We start from the raw sequence: 23,933 nt of genomic DNA, 5'->3' as shown, positions 1-23,933 counted from the left end.
GCTTAATAGGCAGCTGTGTGGCCATGCAGCTTAGAGGGAACTTAGGTTGTAGTGTACTCTACCTGACCCTGCTCTGTTGTGGCCTGGTAGGAATTGTGTGGTGATTGCTGCACACATAGGAATATGACAATGTCAATGCACCTATTAATTTTATTTGTGACTAATCCTATGAGTTGTGTGGCACTGTGCAGTAACAGATAATTGGCTGCTTTCAGAACTGCTCAGCTCTTGGCAGCATATGTTGTTAACTAATAAAGATGAATTATGTTCCAAATAATATAATTTTATTCTGTAACAAAATATGTGCAAAAAAGTGCAATTTTAAAACAAATACATTAAAAATGTAAAAAAATGTAATAAATTAATAGAACAGAACTTATGAAGGGTAAAGAACATTCATGTTTCTCCTACACATACACTGATCTGTGAAAGCCATGGTTGGCATATGTGAAGCTGTGATTGTCTTTAATGTCCCCTGGAGTAGAGTGGTAGGAGTAGTGCAGCAACCCCTGATGCCACATGGAACATTGAGTGGGTCCCAATATTGAGTTCTCAGTGGGCTTCAGAAGGAGGCAAGCCCAGAATTGTTGAACTTGCAGGTCCACCAGAGCCTGCAACATTCTGTGTTTGATGCCTGAGAAGCCCCAGTATGTTCTGGTGCATCTCCCTCTCCTTTTCCTGCTGGGCTCCCGGGCCTTTCTGCTCTCCCCTAATTCCTTCTCCAGTTTGTCTGCAATGTTCATTGTCCAAGCCCTGTGCTCACTTTCTGAAGCAGCACTGGCTTGCAGGATCTCACTGAACGTTTCATCCTGAGCCCTCTTCTTTCTCCCTTATCTGGCTCAGGTATTACATGGGTTTGGAAAGGGAGACCCTAAAAGCTGCAGTGGCACCAGCTGCAGATAAAACACACAGAGGTACCATTGTCAGTCTATTCATTACAGAAAATGAAACTTAAGATGCTGACATCACTCCCCTTGCTCCCCTAAAGTTTTAAAGACTACATTCTCACTTCTGCTTGGGATTGCTTGTGCATGGTGCCAGTCACAGCACCAACCATGGTGAGTATGGCCTGCCAAGGGTTGAGGAAATGTGGAGGGAATTGTTTGGTTGCATGAATCTAGTAGTATAGGGCATTGTCACTGCATACTGGCCCTGTTTTCTACAGGTGGTGGTGGTTTTAGCTGATATGTCACTCCTGAGGATAACAAAGGCAGAGAGAGAACAGTTGCTGCTGGTGTCCCAAAGCTACCTGGGCCTGTATGCTGCTAGTTGTGTACTGCAATAATGCCTGCTGAACTGATGACTGAATGGCATGGGAAAGAGTCCTACCGCAGAGACAGATATAAAGCAATCCTCCCTAGATATCTTAGGCAGAAGATTGCAGAGTACCTCCATGAAAGTTTCATCAGTATCTCTCAGGAGGATTCAAGGGACATCCCTGAGTACATAAACAAACTTCTCTGCATGGCCCTCTCTGCTAATTCTAGAGGAGAATGAAACACAGATAGCAACTCTACCTCTCTGGGTTGTGCCAGTACCTCTTCTAGCACAAGTAAATTAATGATAAGTCAAAAGATGTGTCCTGCTATTTTGGGGATGCCATCCTTCTAATTGAAAATTTATCTATACACTTACCCAAGGTTCCTTCCCCTGCATTGGAGTCACCCGTGCTTTACTGGCAGGACTGGTTTGACTGTGGGAGGAATCAAAAACAGGTCCTGGCTCGCTGTGCAGCTGGATTCCCCAGGTTGCCTGTCCTCCATACTCCTCCTTCTCTTCCTCATCCACTATCTCTTCCACCTCACTGTGCATATCCTGTGACTGGGTCTCCATGGAGGTATCAGTGGTGGTGTGGGAAGTGGTGGTGGGGTCTCTGCCAAGTACGGCAAGCAGCTCTTATAAAAGCAGCAGTTCTGTGGCACAGCAGATCGAGTGTTGGCCTGTCTGGCTTTCTGGTATGCCTGCTGCAGCTCCTTGGCTTTCACTGTGCCCTGCTGTTGATCCCTGTTATAGCCCTTCTCCTGCATCCTCTGAGCAAGCTGTTCATAGATGTTGACATTTCTATGGCTGGTGCTGTAGCTGTGCCTGCACAGCCTCTTCAGGCCTAGGAGGGTCAATATCTCCTGTCTTCCAGGCAGGAGCATGTCTGGAACATGGAACTGGCATGGTCAGCTGAGCAGTTGAACTCAATAATGTAGAGCTGCTAGGGGTGCTTGCCAAGTTGGGCAATCAGAAAAAGGAATTTCAAAAATTCTATGACCCCTGGGTTGGGGAGTCCACAATTGAGACCAGAGCAGACAGCATGGGGCATTGTGGGACAGATGCTGGGGGACAGTTAGGGTAGAGATAAGTAACGCAGTGTCTACACTCACACTGCATCAACCTGTGTACATCGACTGTGGCTCTACACTGCTTGGGGAGGTAGTGTTACTAAGTTGGCGTAAAGGAACACTTACATTGGTGGGAGACAAATGTAAGTGTAGACACATGCACAACTAGGTCGATCTAAACTGCCTTGTGTTGACCTAACTTTATAATGCAGACTGGGCCTTACTGTTTACAGTTTTACAATTGATTTGAACCTGACTTTCCATTTGCACCTGTGCTGCTCGGGTGCAAAATACTACGATTCTGAGGTGGTTGTGTTTAGAACTACTTTGCACTCACTTAGCAAGTGCAAATGACTACATAAGCTACACGCTGGGCAGGTTTAAAGTCATCCACACTTCTACACAAAAATGATACTTCCTTAAAGACTTTAGGCTAAATTTACCATTTGTGCCAGCAATGTCTTTAGCCCAATGCATGGTATCTATCTTTAGTGTTAGTTGAGCCAACTTATCTTTCATGTGAGACATAGGTTTAAGTCACTGGGGAAATGGTACAGAAATTTAAACTCATTTTACAAATTTTTGGATCAAAAAATAAACAAAACAAAACTCACAAAATCTTAAATTCTACAAGGTTTGCCTATTCTGAGATGACCAGTACCTACTGACAAGGTCACAACAGTGATAGTTTATTGCATTTAGTACAAGTCTATTACAATCAGTCCAATACAAGCCCAACATAAAAATACAGGAATTTGTATTAATCTAGAGGATTTTTTTAGGAGAATTGAAAGTACTGAGGTTAGTCTCCAGTTATGCTCAATGTTTAAAATTCCATGCCTAACATGACAGCCTTTGCTTTCCAATTGCTAAGTAGTAAGTTACAGAAAACTCAGAGCAATTCCAGTTATTTCTATGCAGCATGGTTAATTCAGATCATGTCTCTGCTTGAAAACTGATCATATACAATTTTTTTTACCATTTAATCAGGGCCTGAACTTCTTAACATGATTTCTACTCATCTCTATTCTAATCAATAATTGTCCTCACCCATAAAGTTATTTTCCATTAAATGTATGCTTTCTTGCATTGAATAGGTACCAGTGGTGGCATTCATGACAACAGGTGGTGGTACCAGAGCACTGACAGCAATGTACGCTCACCTGTTGAGTATCCAGAAGTTGAATGTTTTGGACTGTATTTCGTACGTCACTGGTTTATCTGGCACAACATGGTAAGGAGGACCAAGCTTCTGACACAAAGACATTAAAGACATAATTTCCAGAGTAGTGAAATGTTTATTAGTCTGCAAGTAGTTATGCATGTGCCCATTGTAATCTAGTTTAAATATCTAATTATTATTATTTGCATACACAAACCAAGAAACCATCACTGTTTATGGTTTCCAGAGGCCTTTTTGGTCAACAGAATTGTAATTAACAAGCAGATTTATTCATCTAGTGTGACTTTTTCACGCTGGCCTTTGTTAGGTGTTTATGAATCTTTGTTGTCATCCATGTAGCAAAGTGAATTAGAGAGATTAGAGCATCTGAAGCTACAGGCAACCAAGGGAGACCTGGTGCTAATAAATGTACAGTCCTACACCACCAGCACAAGTAGGAAATCATAATGAAATAATATATAACTCTTAGCAAAATGGATTGTTGTAATAAAGCAGCCACACTCATCACATTAAAACAATCTTGTCCTAATTTGATGGTGTTAATACTACCCTAAAAGCAGCAAAAAATCCTGTGGCACCTTATAGACTAACAGACGTTTTGGAGCATGAGCTTTCGTGGGTGAATACACCCTGATACAATACTACCCTAAAATCACTTTTTTGATGTACCTAAGCAATGTAGTTGCTTCAGGGAAGGTATGGAATCAGGATTGGGGAGTTTGTTACAAATCCAAAACTTGAGCTAGGCTTCCAAATTGTTTGCTGAAATTCACAAACCTTTTGGCAAACGTGGACTGGGTGTTGAGCAAGTCTGAGCCCAGTTAATGGACATTTTATGAAAGTTGGTGGTTTCAGTTAAATTTAGTTACATTTCACTGAGATTTTTGGTTTCATTCAAACCCGAAAGGCACATCAAGGTGTAAACCCACACACCCAATCTGAAATCAAGAAATGTTGTCCGACTCTCTCTAAGCCAAAGCTTGAGAGTTTCAAGGAGCTCTAATTTTGAATCCCAACCTTTCCTTATATTTCCTTTTCTCAGGACAATGTCAAATTTGTATGAAGATCCTGACTGGTCACAGAAAGATATGGAGGCATCAGTCAGTGACGCTCGGAAACACGTGATCAAAAACAAGTTCTTGGCCTGTTTTTCTATGGATCGTCTGAAATACTATGTAAAAGAGCTGCAACAGCGAAAACAAGAGGGGCACAAGATATGTTTTACAGATCTGTGGGGACTCATCATTGAAGCCATGTTACATGATGGGGTACTATAGAACATTTGCTCTTTTCAGAGTCTTCCTCTAAGTAGCTAATCTTCTGAAAGTAAAAATGAGGATAAACTGTAAACCCTAACTGAATAAGCCCACTCAACATGGCTGCAGAGTTATCCACACAAATAAGTTTTATTTGTTGATTGCATCATGTATATGTTAAAATTAGACTTGTTCAAAAAACAGGAGAGAAATCCCCTGCTCATGGAAACTCTAGAAAATCCAAAATTCTTTTTAAGAGTTGATTTTTCAAAGTGCCTTAAAATCCCTATGCATGGGGAGATTGCTTTGATAATGCATATGCTACAAGTGGAGCAAACCTGGAATTGTTTGGTCAAGCAGTTCCCAAAATGCAGCCTAACCCCTTTGGCATATGAGCTGCTTTTACTTTTCAAAGTGTTCTCAAATCCATGTGCAATTTTGAGGAAGTTTCACCCCCCCACCAGCACCCCATAAATGCTTCCCCAAAGCCATCTACCCTTCTCTCCACATCTCACCTTGTACCAGGTTAGTGGGCAGTATTATGTCTTGGAGATAAAGCCTAGTATGAGAGAGAAAGGGGACTGATAAGATAGGTGAAGGAGGGGAGTAGCTACCATGTTGAAAATGACACAAAAGAGGCTAATTCAAGTGTCCTAGCCAGGATGAATCTCTTCTCCACCAGGACAGGCTCACAGAATGCCTACCAGGCAGCTGTAAGTAGGACTGACTCTGTCCGAGGAGCCGGAAACAGACACACTCCAAGCATGCCACAGCATGTAACTTTGAGGTGAAAAGCAGCATGTATGACTCCATGGGCACATGGGACTGAGACTGGGCTAGGGAAGGAGGAGGAGGCAGCACACTCACTGGGATGAATGAATTTTCATTTTGTTGTTGTCCATAATGGTTCGATATTTCATTTTCCAAATTTTCCATGGAATTTTTCTATCCCCATTTTTTGTTCCCCAAATCAGTAACTCTTCTAACTGAATTGATTTTGATTTTTACAAATGATTCCCGCCCCCCCTATTTTTGAAAAACGGTCAGTGTGACACTAAGACGAGCAGTGAAAATTAGCAACATAAAGAACCAAATCAGACAAATAATAAAAAAAATACAAATTTCACTGGATGACCAAACTTTTTCACATTTGAACATTTTCATCAAAACTTTCTACATTTAAAACACACACCCACACAAAGTCCCCTATTTTATTATTCATTATTATTTACTTATTCCACAAGGTCATTGAAAAAATTCAAAATTTCAACTCCCTCCAATTAAAACACAATAGGAGAATTTCATGACTGCTGATGCAGGCAGATGCGAGCATCATTTCTCTGTGTTAGCAAAACCCTTTGCTCCCAGAGGTGAATTCAATCCAAAGAAGGGCAGGTAACATTGGCAGTACTGCCCTCCTTCAAGGTTCCAGGCCAGGGTGTGGGGAGCAGTGCCACTCTCCCCATGAAGCCACTTCAGAGAGGTGCTGAATCAGCACATTGTGCAGCCAGGCTGGCACTTAACACTGTTCCCAGCCAGCATTGCCCTCTATTGGTCAGTGCTGCATGGTGCAAGTCACCTGTGCCCTGCACAATGGAAACAGTTAGGTTCTAGCCATGCTACATATTTAAACAATATCATAACTGGGGCTCTTCATTCTTGTACAGTTGTGCTGTAGCAGTGTCTTTCCTGTGACATTTACCCTTTCTGGATGAGATGACTCATGCATGTTCTCAACTGAGAATTTTTTTTTAAAGTGGGGGGGGGCATTTTTTTTAAATAAGCAAAAAGTAAAACATGACAGTTTTCACCAGTGAAATCTTTGAATTTTACAGTATACAAAACCTTGGCAAACTGATTTTTAAACAACTTTAAGCATTCAAGTGAATGAGACTACTCACATGCTTAAAGTTAAGCACGTGCTTATGTGCTTTGGTAGATCAGGAACAGAGAGCTCAGCACATTACAGGATCAAGCCCATAGAGGAGAACGTGGCTGGAATCAAGTAGGCATTTCATTGTAATATTCCAGGCTCCAATACAGTGGTAGGTCCCTAGGTCAGTTAAATTTTCCTCAGTTATGTATCTTGTTTCCAAACAGGAAGACCAGCATAAACTCACAGATCAGCAACAAGCACTAAGCCGTGGTCAGAATCCCCTGCCCATCTATCTTGTTCTCAATGTGAAGGACAAAATTAGCAATCAAGATTTTAGAGGTAATAATTATGTTCTAGACATTTATTTTTCTTTAAATCTAACAGGGTTCATCTTAGGGTTAAGCAAACTAGTTAACTTAATGCAAGAATCCTTCTTAATTCACTCCAAAAGTGGCCTTATATTTCTTATTAATTAAATTTGTGTCTCTCTATATTTCTGGTTTTGCCTGGGATCAGAAGCAGAATATTAAGACAGAGGCTATTATCACAAGATTATCTGGCCTGCACAGAAGCAGGAAGTACCAGAAATCTCATGAGCTTTCCAGACACCTGTGGTTGAAGAGAATTCATTGTCCATGCTCATCACTATTATGTCTATATTGAATAAAAGTGGCTAGTTAGAAAATATGGTAGTCCAGCAACTAGTTTGTCATGAAGAGGCTGAAACCAAAATCTTATTCCTTTAATAACTCAATTTATTTATATAACAACAATATTTTTCTTTACCTGCCTCAGGTTACTGCAGTAATACTGTTTCTTGTGACTCTTTCTTTAGAATGGATGGAGTTCACACCCTATGAGGTGGGACTCCTTAAATATGGGGCCTTCATTCGCGCTGAGAATTTTGGAAGTGAGTTCTTCATGGGTCGGCTGATGAAGAAGCTCCCAGAATCCCGGATCTGCTTCTTGGAAGGTGATTTATTGTCCTGGAAAAATGTAATGTAATGTAACATAAGCCAGTCACTGGCAAGCCACAGTTTTATGGCTGCTGCAATTGGTACAGTCTCAGCTTCTAGAAACTGTATAAGGTGATGTATCTGAACCAATAGCATGTCATGATCTGCAGATTTAAAATCTCTATAGTGAAATTAAGTGAGTTAGATTAGTCTGATTTCATTATACTTTTATGCACAAGGCATCTGAAAGATATCTTTTCACCTTTATTTGAACAAAATTTTCAAAATGTTGCAGTATGCTCAAGTACTAGTCTCTTCTGGATCTCAAATCTATGAAATTCAGCCCCCGGTATAGAATGGTCCTACCGCTGGCTTTTAGTGCTGATTGATTCAGCAATGTAACATTGAAACATAACCTAATAATCATCAATATGTCTAATATTCTAAAGCAGTACAGCTGTTCTAAGGAGAATCTTTCGCACATACTGGATCCCCAAACTCTTTACACATCTAAAGAATACAATTCAATAAATACTATCAGAGAACAGAGAAATGAACAGAAACAGACGAGAGAGAAATGAAACAGCATGTAGTTTTTCAGATGAGTTTTAAAAAGAGATGTGGCGTGGATGAAGCAGAAGGAAGCAGGAAGAGGCTGCCAATTTATGGCTGGTTAGCAATATTATTGTCACTGTGAAAGACATGAATTACAGTTAAAATGTATAGTAAAGTAATAACAATATCTACCACATATGTATATGTAGTCTTGTTGTAGCTGTATCAGTCCCAGGACATTAGAGAGTCAAGGCACGTGAAGTAATATCTTTCATTGGACCAACTTCTGTGGTGAGAGAGAGAAGCTTTCTAGCTTACACAGAGCTCTTCTTCAGATTTGGGAAACTAACTCACGCCATGGCTACACTAGAGAGCTTACAGCAGCATAGCTGGACCAAGACTGTAAGATCTCCTGTGTAGCCGCTCTATGCCAACAGGAGAGAGCAGTCCTGTCAACATAATTAAACCACCCGCAATGAGAGGCGATATCTATGTTGGTGGGAGATGCTCTCCCACTGACATAGCGCTGTCCACACTGGCACTTCTGTCAGTGAAACTTATGTTGCTCAGGAATGTGGTTTTTCCAGCTTTATAGGACTATAGCACAGTTCTGTCTATACAGCTTCATCAAACTATGTTATAATATAAAATTATGAGGGCACAACTGGATTGTAACCAGATGTTTCAATATGGTAATTCTGTATTGTAAATAGAATCTAATATTTCCTTCCCTTCCTTTTGCATAAGCACTGCACACAGCTATAGAAAAAGAAAGCCCCTGGCTTACTTTTCCTGCTTCTCACTCTGATTGCTGTAACTAAAAAGGATTTATGTAAAGAGAGTTTCAGGTTCCTGTTATTAAATTAGCAATTTTGTGACTATTTGCCTGTATGGAGCTTTCACAACAGCCATTTAAAAAGGCTTTCAGTGACAGCACCAAACTGCCTTTACACTGCCCACACCCAGGAAAGTGTGGCTGCTGACTAACATAGGTCATGTAACCCATAGCTCCATTCAGTGATTGACTCGAATGCTCTTGGAAGTGCTCTTTGTAATTCCAAGTTGGCGTACATGTAATCTCCCAACTGCTCAGACCCAGCTATTCCTGGCCCTCATTCAAATCCCCCAAACTGGCAAACTTTTCGAATTTTCAGGAAATATAGTATTTGTGTTGTTGCCAATTCATGTGATTTCCCCTTCCCCAGCCCCACCCAAGTCGTGCAATACTTGGCATTTTTCTTAAAGCCCAGTTCCTGGAGGTATGTGATTAGTTGGGAATCTGAGCTGTCATTTTTTTTTAAAAAGTAAGCTTCCAACCTGGATTGCATATCTGTAGCTGAAGTGCAATCCAAATGAGTCGAGAATTTGGGACTGCAAGAACCAGAGTCTTGAAAGAAAATGCAAAAGTCTGATGATCTTTTTATTAAAGGAGCTGTTTGTAGTGTAACAACAAATATAGTGAACCTACAAATTTATGAAACATACTATGTAGCCTACCCCAGTAGATGGCGCTCTTTATATTTACTATACATATGAGCATGCAGAGAGGAAGAGAGAGACTTCTTTTTTATATGGAACTCTCTTAACAGAAAGAAATTGAATAAAGTTTACTAATAAGGTCAGAAGGCAACTTTTAAATAAAATGCTTTGAAGTTACAGGTTATTCTCGGTCAAATTTCTTTCATATCACAGGGATCTGGAGTAGTGTATTTTCCTTGAACCTTATGGATGCCTGGTATATCTCCTTTGAGTCAGAAGAATTCTGGCACAAATGGACCCAAGACAGAGTTATTGACATTGGTTAGTTATTTTTACATTGCATTTTTGCTTTACTTTTTCTTAGGGTTATTTTATTTAATTACTTTACTAATTTATTTATTATCTAATACATGAAGTGGAAAGCCATGTCTTGAGTTACTGTGCAGCAATCATTTTGGTTGATTGAGAAGCAGAATTGATGAGATCTACCATAGATGCAAATGAGATGCCCCTCCGGGAGGAGGGTACACTATAGAAGAAAAAATATTCTTGAAAGTGTGGGAGGTGGGATAGGGCCCACCATTCTTTTATGTTCTCTGTCTAGCCAAACACCAGATGCCTGTTCTCCCTGCGAGTAAGGTTTAACATACTCTTGTTTCCTTTGTTAGTTTTTGCTGTTTGCAAGTGGTTTTTATTTTTGATCCCACTCAGGTATGTTTCCTTATAACTTTACTTACCATTCATTAGGATGCCCAGAGATGTAAGACATACATTATAATAACCGTAATAATAATAAAAAGCAGCATAGATGTGCATGATGCTTTTCAGAAATAAAAGATATTGTCCCTGCCCCAAGGAGTTTATGGTGCAAAGGTCCAATTCTGTAAACCTTTACTACTGAATACTATAGTGCTTCTTACTGTGGGTCATTTCACTAAGGTCCATAGAAAGCACTACACCTAATAGTGAGGGCTTGCAGGCAGGGGACCAAAATGTGAGATACAGTATATCCTTACAACAGACATTGTGGAGAAAGAAGAGCACTGCTGCAAATATTACTTTGATTCGTTTTATCTTGTTGCATTTGTAAGCTGCAGCTTGTTGTTTTATATATATATAGCTGCAATATATATATATTGTTAGAATGAGAATTAAAAGATTGAATTTGTTGGAGAGACAGGAAGTTAGTAAAGGGATGTGTGTGTGAGAGAGAAAAAGGGACATGGGAAGGATGCAGGAGAGGAAAATTATTTTAGGTGCAAAATGTTGGCTTAGATAAAGTCAGGGGCAGAGAAAAGGAAGTCACAGTATAGCAGGTTAAAGAGAACTATATTATGGACAAGGCTTTTAGTAGTGCTGACTGAGAAGAGGAAGCAGATTTTGGAAAGGTTAGACAGATAAGCAAGTAGCTCTGTGGAGAGCCTGGATGTTAGGAGAGAAAGAAGTTGAAATGAAGCCAAACATATACTATAATAATTTATTATTATAGAGGATTATCCCCAAAATGAATCCAGATATATAAAACTTTTATCATTTTCTCTGCAGAGGAAGAACCTGTTCTACCTACAAGGCCGAGCACATTAACTACTCGGGTGGTCTCCCCCCCAGATAGCCTTTCAACTGTTTTTCGAGATGTTCTTATGTTGCGGCCAGCAGTTTCAGAAATCCACAATTTTCTAAAGGGTTGCCAGATGCACAATAACTACTTGGAGAATGAGTTTTCTAGATGGAAAGGTATGGTGATAACTTTCTATTTGAAGCTGCGTTTTTAAAGATTAGGATGGGGTCTGGAATTTAGTGTGGATAGCTGTAGTCCTTAGTGGAAGTGAATGAAGCAACTCAAATGGTTCTGTTACTTTGTGAGAAATCGTAGGTAGTAATACATGGTGGTGTGGTGTGGTGTGGTGTGGTGTGGTGTGGTGTGATATGATATGAAGGCTTCACGGGTATAAATTTGGATACACCCATTACCCATGAGTGGCAAAGCCATGAGTAAATTATGCAAGCTATTATTATATTGCTGTTGTTTATATACCAGATATGCCCCAAATATGGAAAGGATTGTCAAGACATTGAGGAGGCTGAAGTTTCTGTCTCCCAAACAAATGCCTAGGAAACCTTTATACCACAACACAGTGTCATATATTCTGTATATGCCATGGATGTTACAGAACATTTGCTCTAGGAATGTCTTAGACAGCTTTCAAACGTGCATTTGGATTATTTTTGGGGCCCTATGTTTCAAATGTCAGAGGTCTTAGTTACTATGACTCTAACTATGCAGGGCTTGGAGAAAGCCATAAAAGCCTCTAGAAAGGATATTCAAACCTTTCTATACCTAAATACATCATGACTTTAAGTAAGATAGCTCACAGTCCTGCAGGTCTAGAAGCAAATGCAGTTTCCTGCTGGGAATCCCCCCTTCTCAGTGATATAAAGATCCTGTTTTTAGCATTGCTTTTGATAATGGATTTTAAAGCTGTGACATTTTTACTTACAGAAAGACTTTTCTTGATGCATGACTGAATCTTGCCCACCTTGGGCATGTATAATTTTTGGGGAAAAATCCACATTTAGAGGAGGAGAAAATATTTCTTTTGTAGGTTGATTTAAGCTTCTCAGAGGTTTAGAATGTAAGTCCCAGGGGGGATGTATTAGTGGCCTGAGGGCAGACAAGACATTAAAGGTATACGATAATTCCTTTATCACATGGCTTTGCAATTTATACCCCTAGGGGAATTCTGTGCCACTATATGTGCACAGAATTCATGTCCCCCACAGATCTCTTTGCTTTCCTGCAGAAAAATAACTTTCTAACTGGGAAGCAAAGGGAAGCTGCAAGAACAATTACACACCACTCCCTAGCAGCGCAGGTACATCGTGTCAGGCACCTGAAGCAGCTGGCAGAGAGGTAAATCACTGCAGGGCTGGAGAAACCCCAACCAGTGGCTCCTACCCTGAGCCAGGATCAGCTGCTAATCTCGGCTGGGCTGGAGGAAGGAGAGGACAGAACTTCCTCTTTCCCTGCAAGAAGCGGCTGGGGCTGTGTCAGACCCAGGCCCAGCCCCAGAAACCTCCCCCAGCTGCAGTAAGCTCAGCATCCTCCCCTGCTTCCTCACCCATCACTCCTCAGCTGCAGGAGAAGGGGTCACTATATGAGGAGCTGTTCCCCCATCCTCCCAACCCCTGTGCATCTGGACCTTCCATACCCAGACATCCCTGCCAAGCTTCAGCCCATACACTCAGACCCCCACCCCACTGAACCTCAAACTGTGCATTTGGAGTTCCCTTGCACCCAGACCTGCTGCCTCTGGACCCCCACCCCTGCACCCCAGACCACCCCCCACTGATCTCCTGCATTCAAACCCACACCTTGATGAGCCCCACCTCCCCACACCACCCTGAGCCCCCACATCCAGACACCCATGCCACTGACCCCCAACTTGCTGCACCCCCACCCCACCAAGCCCCACTCCCCCAGCACCCCACACCCAGACCCTTCCGCTAAGCTCCAACCACCTTCACCTGGAAGCTCCTGCAGAGTCCTATTGCCCCTGCACCTGGAACCCCCACAACGAGCCACTGTGCATTCAGATCCTGCAACACCCAGACCCCCCCACACTGAACTGCCTGCACCCAGATTCTCCCACACAGAACCCTTTCATCCTACATCCTGGATCCCCCCACACTGAGTCCCTTCACACTTGGATCCTGCCTGGTTGAGCCAGCCTGCCCTACACCTGGTGCAGAGGGGCAAGGCCCCAGGGTGTTTCTGGGGCAGATCTAGGCCTTGTGCTGTGTCAGGGTCAGGTGCAGCCTCACTGCTGAGTCCATGTCCTGGGGGTGGGGGAACTGCAGGGTGATCTCCCACCTTTGTGCAACCAGTGGCCTGTGCTCCCCACTGCCATGCTGGAGCCTCCACATTTATTTATTGATAAATAAAACTTACAGAATTTTTAATTTTTTGGCACAGAATGCCATCAGGAGTAAATTTATCACAAGTAGCATGTGTGTGGGTGAGCATATATGCAGTAGCTGCAGTTAAAAAGTTGGCTTTTTCCCTTTTTACTGGTAGGTAAGATATTACTGACTCTGGTGGTATTCCCCATTATAAATATACAGAATTCTTCTTAAAGCAGTAATATTTCATATACTAGTGAAAGGAAAAAGAAAACTGTATAGTTTCTCTAAATGTACATATATCTATCTCTGGTCCTTATATGACCTCACTACCATAGTGTCTGGACTTTCCAGCCTTTATCCCCATGAAGTAGGAAAGTACTATTATCCTCATTTTTCACATGGAGAAGTGAGATAGAGAGAGACCAAGTGACCTGGCCACAATCATACAGGAACACTGTGGCAGACCAGGGAATTGAACTCTGGTCTTATGTGTCCCAAACCTAGAGGCCCTTTGTCTGCAGAAAGCATTACTTCATGCTGCCCAAAAGGGTGGCTGTTGCAGGTCAATAATGCAAAAGGCAGAATGAGGAAACCCAGGTGTGAAGAACAAAAAGATTGAACTTCAATTGTACAAAACTGTGTCTGGAGTCAAAAAGGGAGCTGAATTCTCTTTCCATGCTCTAACTCTGTATTGTCCTCAGACTAGTAGAACACCTACCCTTGCAGTGATGCGCACTCTTGACAAGAAATATTTTTCTGGTAGACTGTGAGCTTGACGGTCACCCTAACCAGCTGACAGGAGCAGCAGATCACCTCGCTCTGGTAGACACTGCATTTGCCTTTGAAACCAGTTACCCACCACTTATGAGACCTGAGAGGAAAGTGGACCTCATCCTGCATTTCAACTACAGTTCAGGATCACAGATAGCGGTCAGACTTTTTGCCTTTTTCTTAAGTAATATCCCCCCTTTCAGCTGCCAGAATTCTTAACTCTCTATTTCCAAACACTTAAAGAAAAAGTTGTTTCTAACAGGAATAAACTCATACTAACAGTGGTGTGAATCCTTGTTTCAGGATCACCGGACTCTGTGCTAAATATAAAAAACACTACCTAGGACCAGATCCACAAAAGGACTTAGGGGTCTAACTCTGATTTTAGGCACCTAAATCCAAAATGTAGGCACCAATGAGAGCCTCAAAACCCCTGCTCAGCCACCACCTAACCCTGCAGGCATCTAAGACACCTACATTATTTCTGTAAAAGTCCCCTAGAAGCTTAAGTTTCTGACACTGGATATGTGCACTGCTGCCTCAGCTAGACAGCCGGACACCTATCTCACATCCAAGCCTCAGCAGAATCCTCAAACCAGGAGAAACTATTGGTTGCTACGGCTATCTTACCAGAGGGACCCAAACTGGTCGGCATTCTCAAAGCATGTCTGACTTCTGTTGGAGGGATGGGGAGGAGGCAGCCTCCCCTATATCCTTAAGCCCAGTGATTATGGCACTCAGTAAGTAGGAAATTTATTTTCAAATCCCTTCTCTACATTAGGCAAATGGGGGGAATTGAACTGGGGTCCCCCAAATTCTGGATGAATGCCCTAACTCTTGAAGTAAATGTTATAAGAGAGGCTGCTGCGTCTCCTCCTTCCAGCATTTTCACTAGGAGTTAGGCATGTATTCCTGCCTTTCTGGCAAGGGCTGGCTTAGTCGCCTGACTCCAGGAGAGGGTTTACAGCTTTGGATCCCAAGTAGAGATAGGTGCCTCACTCCAGCCTGGATTTAAATGCACAGGCCTCAGAGAGGCAGAGAATAGAAAAAAAACCCTTTCATCAGCATCTGCTATTGGCTTGTTTAGGCAGCTCCTCAACTAGCTTTTGTGGATCTCATTTTCAGGTGCCTATCTTTCCCCATTCATTGTACAGGAAACTTGCTAAACTCAGGGATTGTGAATTCCACTGGGTGGTTAGGTACCTTAGTAATTATAGTAGAGATGGTGTGCAAGTCTCTGGATTGGGCAAAATTTTCTCTCACTTGTTCAACACATGTGTTATGGGTATGTTAACATATGACAAAAATTATTCTGGACACTTTGGGATTATCCCAATGTGAAAGATTTTAAACTTGACTCTTGAGGGGGTGGGTGGGGAAGGTGTACTTTGGCTAATTTTGAAGAAATTTGGTTTAGAAATAATGAAATTATAATCACTTGAAAATTACACATACTACCACATGTGCACTTCCAGATATAAACCATTTGAGCGTTTGATCCTTGTGGTCAGACATTCAAATACATGCAAAGACAATTTGAATGTTTCACTGGATATCTAAATGCAAGTACTTGTGTATCTCATCATGGGGATTGGACTTTCAGATAAAAGCATTTGGTGATTTTTTTAAATCTCAGTGTTTGATCAGATATTCAAAGAACCCAAGGTACCTTGCCATCTCAATAACTGTAGGTGTGGTCCAAGGAGTGCTTAAATGCATTATTTTTTCAAAATCTTGCTTTAAAAAATAAGAAGTTCACTACAAAAAGATAACTTACATTTCATGCAATGTTATACTGTGATTGACTTTTTAGGGCTTGATTGGGTAACCATCACAGTGATGAGCTTCAATGAGAGTATGCATGTGAGTGAGCAGCCACACACTTGAGTAAATCCTGCACAATTAGGTTCTTAACATGCAGTTCTTTTGTCACAAAAATCTTAACTCATCCACATAATAATATACCAGCCTATGGTGCCTCATGCCTTGAAGGATTCCAGTGTGGTATACAAACCCAAAGTGATATGCAAACTGTACATAGGGATCACTTCACCAGCACCTGAAATGCAGCCACAGCTCTGACAGGAAGGGTAGGGTTACCAGGTAGCAACTGTGAAAAAATGGGACCGGGGTGAGGGGTAATAGGCACCTATATAAGAAAAAGTCCTAAAAAATGGTACTGTCCCTTTAAAAATGGGACATCTGGTCACCCTAAGGAAGGAGGATGTGGGAACTATAGATCACAGTGGGTTAGATGCTACCACCCTTATTTGTGTTGCTTAGTGACTTACTCCACAGGTCTCCACACAACTTACTCCATTCTTATTGAAGTCTATCTCTTCAGTAAATCTTGGTCTTAGTCTTATTGGTTTCTGATGTTTTGTTTTCCCCTCTGTGATTACCCAGCCTTTGATAAAAGCCTCCAAGTACTTCTCAGAGCAGGGAATCCCTTTCCCCAAAATTGTGCCAGGTGAAGAAGAAGCAAAAAGTCCAAAGGAGTGCTACATAGTTGGAGACAAAGAAGGCCCAGAAACACCTGTAGTGCTTCTTTTCCCACTAGTGAACGACACCTTCAGAAACTACAAAGCACCTGGTAAGTTAGCAGCAGCCAATCACTTTATTAAAGCCAGCATTATGAGCTTATCCATTCTCTGGATTCCCACTTTTAATTTCATTATAATGAACCTATATTGGCTGGGTCCCTGTAAAAGATTTTGCTTTTAGACTCCTCACTATAGTACCAGGTATGTCTATCATAGAATATCAGGATTGGAAGGGACCTCAGGAGGTCATTTAGTCCAACCCCCTGCTCAAAACAGGACCAATTTCCAACTAAATACCCAACTAAGTCTACATTGCAATAAAACACCTGTGGCTGACCTATGCCACCTGACTTGGGCTAACAGGGCTCAGGTCGTGGGGCTATAAAATTGCAGTATAGATGTTTGAGCTTGGGTATCTACACTACAATTTTATATCTTCAGAGCCTGAGACAGGTGATGTAGTGATGACAGCTTGAGAAAATAGCTGAGGGGTATGAACACTTTCTGTTCACTTCACTGTGTTCTTGACTCTGAAACCTCAAACTAACTGTTTTAAATGTCAACCTTGTTAACTACTTGACTGCTGATCATTTTTAATAGCCATATCCACCTAATGTTCTTATCTCACAATCTCAAACTGCCTCCTAGGTGCCAAAAGCCTCAGCTGTTCCCTACCCAAGTGCTAAAACCTCCTGCTTTCCCCAAGACATCTTCTACAATACGTTATTCATTATCAATACAAAAATCTACCCTATGTTGAAAATGGAAAATTTGAGGACATCATATAATAAATTGAATTTAATATCAAAATGAACAACATGGGGGCTGCTGTACTAATTTTTGAACCATTTTTTAATTAAAAATTAGAATCACCTTCATTTCTTAAATGAAGCTGCCATGGAATTCCAGTCTATCACATCAGAATGCCACAAAATCCAGGCATCGTGCTACAGAATTTAGATATAGCTTGTCACAAAGTACGTGAGGCCTAATGATTAATATCACTGTTTCTTCTTTGTAATAAACTTGGTTCTGCCACTCATCTCTTAATACACCCTTCTTCTTTTTCCCCAATCCTTCTTTCTGTATTCTGACTGCCATCAAGGTACATGCCAATCCTGATTTGGCAGTGGATGTGCAACTTTTTCTGAGATCAGTATGAATGTCTCCCAGTGTGCTAGCCTGTAGGATGTGCTCAAAGAATGATGCAGTCCCTCACCACATCAGGCATCTAATTTCCACCAATCTTGAGAGTGGTGATTCAGGCAGGAAGGTAGTGAATTAAGCTAAATATACTCCTAAAACATCCTCACAGCAAGAAAATCTCACTGGAGAGAAATCTCTGGTCTGTGACTGATTGTGTGTGCATAGCTGATAAAGCCTAAGACTATAATCATGTTGCAATAATAAACCTAATTGCTATTTTCCTCTAGGTGTGAAACGTAGTCCCTCAGAGATGGCAGAAGGTGAAATTGATGTTGCCAATATCAATGGTTCATATAATATAAATAATCTGCGCTATTCAGAGGAAGATTTTGACAAGCTGGCAAAACTGAGTTACTACAATGTCCAGAATAATAAAGACTTGATTCTTCAGGCCTTGCGTATAGCTGTGGAACGGAAAAAACAACATAGAAATAGTCTCAAACCTCATACTCCTCTGTGATGATATATCTTTCTCTCCTGCCATTGGGAAGGATCCCAACATTCTACTGATTGTCCAGCATTATGGAATATGAAAGAAATATCCATCTTTTGATATTACTGAAGAAAAAAGGAACTGAAACAGAAAGTGATGGAAATCCAAAGAATTCTAAAAATAGCATTCAATCTGTAATAGGAAAAACTATATCTGCCTGTCAGAAATGGGAATAAACATAAAGAGGAAAGCTCTTCCATAATTTATTCATGTGCTTCCCTTGTTAACAATCTCAGCAGAGAGGCCAAGTACTGAACTAGTGCTGAGGCTGAACTATGCTGTCACTTCTAGAAGTGGCCTTTCCAAGTCAAGGTTGAGGCAGATTGTCAAGGACAAGTGAAGTAGCTTGCATTGCCATTGTTTGTGCTGAATCTATTCTGTCATTTAAGAGAGGACTTCCACTACCAGGACTACCAGTCCAGAACCTTTAAAGAGAACAGAATCAATTTTTAAATAAAATAATTAACATACTAAGATTTCTATACAAATATATATGAATATGAAGTAAAATTTTGTAAAATAAAATGTTTTGTTGGATTCTAAGTGGTAATGAATTTTTTTTTTAAAAAAATCCTCTTCTATTAGCAGAACTATTAATGCAAATGGTTGGTTCTGTATTCACAACTAGCAAAGGGTCTGGTGTAGAGATGATGCAAGCACCAAAGTTCAGTATTGGAACTGAATGTGAACTTTCCTAGTGTTTTGGACAGTTTGAATTTGAGATTCTAGTTTAGGCTCATCTCGAGTAAGACAATATCACACACAAACATTTCCTAAGGTGAAATTAATTTTGTAGAAACATGGAAGAGGTTAAGTTTTTAAGTCTAATGTTATTGAAAGTCAGATCACTGATAGGTGCCTGCAAACTTGATTTTAATTTAACAAACTTCTTGGGTGTGGGAACATCCTTAATTTTTTTTAAAACAGTCCTAAATTCTGTTATAAAGGCTCCCTGTTCCTACAAACCCTTCCAGGCCTACAAGAGAGGAAGCCCAATCCAGCAGACTTCAGAAGGTTCAATGTTGAATGGGAACGGTCCCTTGGTCTGCTTGGCCACTCCAGTGCTAACCCAACATTCTGTGGAGGGAAGTCCTGATGCTGTACACTTCCCATGGTCTTCAAAAAGGAAGTCTTACTTCTGCAAATTCCTGTTGATCCTCAGGATCAGGGCTCTCATCCAAGGAGTGTGTCACTCTTCCTTTTGGCTTCATAGTGCCGGAAGGACTAGAATTCTACTGAGTGCAGGAAAGGGGTGAGGGAAATGTGGCTGGGTAGGAAGCTTGATGAGCAGAACCAAGAGAAGAACCACTTCCCTTACCTTCCTGCTGCTTTTTAGACCCCATGAAGGGCTTACAGGGAGTGATATGCCCCTTTCCCAAATCTTGTGCAGCTCCATGAGTAACACTTTTTTGTATGAGACACCAAGTAAGAGTTTCCCTCTCAGGAACTATCTGAATTTTAGAGGGAGTAACAAAATAACGCTTTATACTGCAACCTTAACTAAGGAGCATGTTAACGAAGTTTAATAGACATAAAAATGGAACCTCTTGAAGGCTACACACAAAGGTATCATACATGAGTAAGAAAACTCAGAACTTCAGAACTATGTAAAAATGTGCTGATACTGTGCATGGTTAAAAGATGTTACTATCCCGGACTTCAATAACATATAGCATGATTCTGCAGACCCTTTCTCCCACGTGTAGTATCACTGACTTTGCCAGGATTATGTGCAGGCACATACCCCCTGCAGAAGGAATCTTCCTATGGTTGGATCCACTGATAGAGCAACACAAAGCAGCCTGAATGCATTGGAGAATTGGCCCCATGGTGTGTATGTGAGTAAGTCGCCTTCTATTGGTTTGTTGCAACTTAGAAACATCATAAGGTTATTTTTATAGCTGCAATCTAGTGAGCTCTTAAGTAATAAACAGATGTTGGTTGGAAGAAGTAATACTGACTATAATATATTTACGTTCAACACCTTTAATGAACAGTCATCAAAAATAAGAAACATGAAATCAAACTTAAGGGGAAACAAAACTTAAGAAATGGGTATTTCCAAAAAAATGAGGAAGCCAGTCAAAAAGATCCTAAAGCAAAAGTGAAGCACTTTAAAATACTTAGACTCAGCATGGAGGTTTCTTAAATACACCACTACAGAGTTACAAATGGCTTGCATAGCCTTAAACAAAACATGAAGCAGAAATGCAAGCAAAACCAGAATGGTTAAAATACAAGAGGTTATTTGAGCCCAACAGCTATTCTTTGCGGGGAAGGGAGAGGAGAGGGAATCCAATTCTACTGAAGCCAAAAGTTCAGAGCATAAGATGTGGTATTCAATAAGCAAGATGGAAAGTAGGAGGTCTAACAGGGATTTTGAAAAGTAAATACTCACCAAATCTCTTTTGTAGCTATGTTGGACTACCAAGCAGTAATTGAGGAGGAGAAGGATGTTGCAGAGAAGTTTAATGACTTTGTATCAGACTTCACCATGGAGTTCATACCCTCTAAAGCCAAATATGGACCTAGCTTCAGCAAGGTCTTTCCCATTCACCTGGATCCACCCCAAAGTTTTACCTTCTAGATAGGCAGCAAGCCTATTTATTTATTTATTCCTTTTACCTGATAAGTCTCTGTTCAATGCACTGAGATTTTTAAAGCAATTAGGGGATTTAGGCACACATCTTCCATTACAATGTTTTAACATTAATGGAATGTGTCTAAATCCGGTAGGCTGCTTTGAAAATCTCAGTGCCCTGGACAGAGAGTTATTAAGTAAAAGGGATAAATAATAAGAAATGATCTCTTAAAACTACACATATAATGTGATCATCTACATCGATTAGACCAGTTCCACTGAAAAATGTTAATGTTAATATGGTGTGAAATATAGTTGTCTCTAGAAAGGAAGAAGATGCTCAGCCTGGGCTGGCTTGGCTTCAGTGATACACATTACATTAGGTATAGACTTTGCAGATGATAATGGATGGCTACATCTGCTGTATCTAGAAGATAAACTTTTGGGAATTTAAGAGGAAAATTGGACAAAACTTTGCTGTTCCAGGTCCATAGCTGGATATCAGGAACCAGATTTTTATAGTGAAATAGGAGGAACACATGGTTTGTGACCAAAACTTTGATGGAACTGGTGAGACCCAGGTATCAGATCTGCGTTGCTTTTGCACTAGATTGTGCCGAAGTCTGAAGTTTTTCTGGACAAGTAGGAGTGGCAACATGTGTTGTTTATTTGGGATCAAAAACTGGTAGGAGCTAGCAATTTCTATGGTGTGTGTGTGTGTGTGTGTGTGTGTGTGTGTGTGTGTGTGTGTGTGTGTGTGTGTGTGTGTGTGTGTGTGTGTGTGTGTGTGTTTACCCTGCTATTGAGGAGAGATGCACAGGGGTCTGGATTTCTACAAGAAGTAGAGCCAGCTGCCCTTCTTCTCTATTTAACTGGTAGAAGTTTGGTATGAAGAAACTAGGATGAGGATGCTGAATGTTTTTGTGGTGTTGCTCTGCCAGTTTCAACAGCGTCCAGTTAAAAGCTGGTGTAGTTTTTCTCTATTCAGACGTAGAATTGGGGGAAATGAGGATAAAGAATTGGCAAAATCAACCACGATCTGGGTACTAGATACACGTTTTTATAGTATTATTGGGTGAAAGTGCATTGCAATCCAGATTATTCCAGTGAAGTAGGAGAGGCTATGTTTGTTTTCTATTCAGATGCCATAATTTGGGGCTTGGGCCAAAATTTGCGAGATCCATGTGGATTCCAGGTGCTGGCTGTGGATTTTGGTAGGACTCCTGCAGGGATGTATTAGGGTCTAGGCTTTTTTTTCCGCAATAGGATTGGCTAGAGTTGTCCATTCGTGCCACAGAATTTGGGACTAAGGTCCTAAATCTGATAGGTCTGGCAGGGTTCATGTGCCAAATCTCAATGACTGCGGTGACTGCGTGCAGGGGACAGTCCAGGCCCACACTTTTTTGGCACCGTAGCAGAGCATGAACGGGTGGGGGGAGTATTAGGAGTATGCAGGCCCCAAGGGACGGTGGTGCCGGCTCTGGGGTTGTGTGGCCTCGTGCTCTGGGAACGTGCGGCAAAGGGGCAGCGGCGACTCCCCTTGATGGGTGTTGATGGGCCACGAGGGAACCTGGGCCCCAACGTCCCCAAGCCAAGGGCCATTCCGGCTTTTCCCAGCGAGGGGGTTGGGCAAGGCCGGCTGACTCCCCGCCCCGGGGGCGGTGCTCGGGCCGTGCCCAGGGAGGAGGGCGCTACCGGCCGGAGTCAGTCAGTCTGCGCGGCGCTGCGTGTAGCTGGCGGCGGGGCCGGGATGTTCAGCTGGATGGGGAAGCAGGCGGGCGGGCGGGAGCGGGCCGGCGGCGGCGGCGACGCGGTGCAGACGGTGACCGGGGGGCTGAAGGAGCTGTATGCGCGGCGGCTGCAGCCGCTCGAGGACTATTACCGCTTCCAGGACTTCCACTCGCCCACGCTGGAGGAGGCCGACTTCGACAACAAGCCCATGGTGTTGCTGGTGGGGCAGTACAGCACGGGCAAGACCACCTTCATCCGGTAAATACCAACCCCCCCATCTGCCTTCATCCGGTAAATACCCCACTGCTCGCCTGCCTGCCTTCCTCCTGCAAATACCCCCCCCCGCCCTTCCTCTGGTAAATACCCTCACCACTGCCTGCCTGCCTCCTGCAGATACCCCCCCGCCCTTCCTCTGGTAAATACCCTCACTACTGCCTGCCTGCCTTCTTCCCACCTTCATCCAGTAAATACCGCACCCCCCGCCTGCCTGCCTTCCGCAAATACATACCCCCAGCCCTTCCTCTGATAAATACCGCCCCCCCCCGCCCGGGATTGCCTGCCTGCCTGCCTTCCTCCTGCAAATACCCCCCCCCCGCCCTTCCTCTGGTAAATACCCTCCACTGCCTGCCTGCCTTCATCCCACCATCATCCAGTAAATACCCCCCCAGTGTCCACCTCCTTATGGTAAATACCCCACACACACACTGCCTGCCTTCGTTCAGTAAATACTCCTGCCTGCCCTTCCTCCCTCTGGTAAATAGCCCCCCCCCCCCCGCCACTGCCTGCCTTTATCCGGTAAATACCCCTGCCCACCCTTCCTCCCTGCAGTAAATACCCCCCCCACACACACACACTGCCTGCTTTTATCCGGTAAATATCCCCGCCGCTGCCCACGCTAATGAATATTCCTTGCCTCATTCCAGTAGCAGTCCCTTGATATACTCCTTCATCTAAAAATAACCCCATTGAGGGTAAACATCCCCTTTCCTTCCTCATTTGGTAAATACCCCCACAGGGGTAAATACCTTCCAGCACATACCCAGGGGAACAACACTGACATATAGCCCACC

General features: G+C 42.3%; 2 protein-coding genes across 3 annotated transcripts in view; both read left to right on the top strand.

Moving 5' to 3' along the window:
- LOC115650120 (cytosolic phospholipase A2 epsilon-like) overlaps positions 1-18,983 on the top strand; it is a 47,248-nt gene extending 28,265 nt beyond the window's left edge. Inside the window, exons 13-21 of one of the 2 annotated variants that reach the window (XM_030559556.1) lie at positions 3,428-3,564; positions 4,556-4,781; positions 6,870-6,984; positions 7,481-7,618; positions 9,849-9,956; positions 11,181-11,369; positions 14,302-14,468; positions 16,716-16,902; positions 18,286-18,983. In XM_030559556.1, coding sequence (XP_030415416.1) covers positions 3,428-3,564; positions 4,556-4,781; positions 6,870-6,984; positions 7,481-7,618; positions 9,849-9,956; positions 11,181-11,369; positions 14,302-14,468; positions 16,716-16,902; positions 18,286-18,518 — 1,500 coding nt within the window. In that variant the 3' untranslated portion in view covers positions 18,519-18,983. The remainder of the gene's footprint in view (positions 1-3,427; positions 3,565-4,555; positions 4,782-6,869; positions 6,985-7,480; positions 7,619-9,848; positions 9,957-11,180; positions 11,370-14,301; positions 14,469-16,715; positions 16,903-18,285) is intronic. The other variant, XM_030559557.1, reaches the window with a different exon arrangement.
- A 3,846-nt stretch (positions 18,984-22,829) lies between these two features.
- Positions 22,830-23,933, top strand: part of EHD4 (EH domain containing 4) — a 56,387-nt gene continuing 55,283 nt past the window's right edge. Inside the window, exon 1 of the mRNA XM_030559559.1 lies at positions 22,830-23,121. Coding sequence (XP_030415419.1) covers positions 22,883-23,121 — 239 coding nt within the window. The 5' untranslated portion in view covers positions 22,830-22,882. The remainder of the gene's footprint in view (positions 23,122-23,933) is intronic.

The sequence above is a fragment of the Gopherus evgoodei genome, chromosome 4 (assembly GCF_007399415.2).
Source record: "Gopherus evgoodei ecotype Sinaloan lineage chromosome 4, rGopEvg1_v1.p, whole genome shotgun sequence".
Classification (NCBI taxonomy): Eukaryota; Metazoa; Chordata; order Testudines; family Testudinidae; genus Gopherus; species Gopherus evgoodei.
Note: the sequence above shows the minus strand (reverse complement) of the source record. Positions and strands in the feature narration are given on the sequence as shown.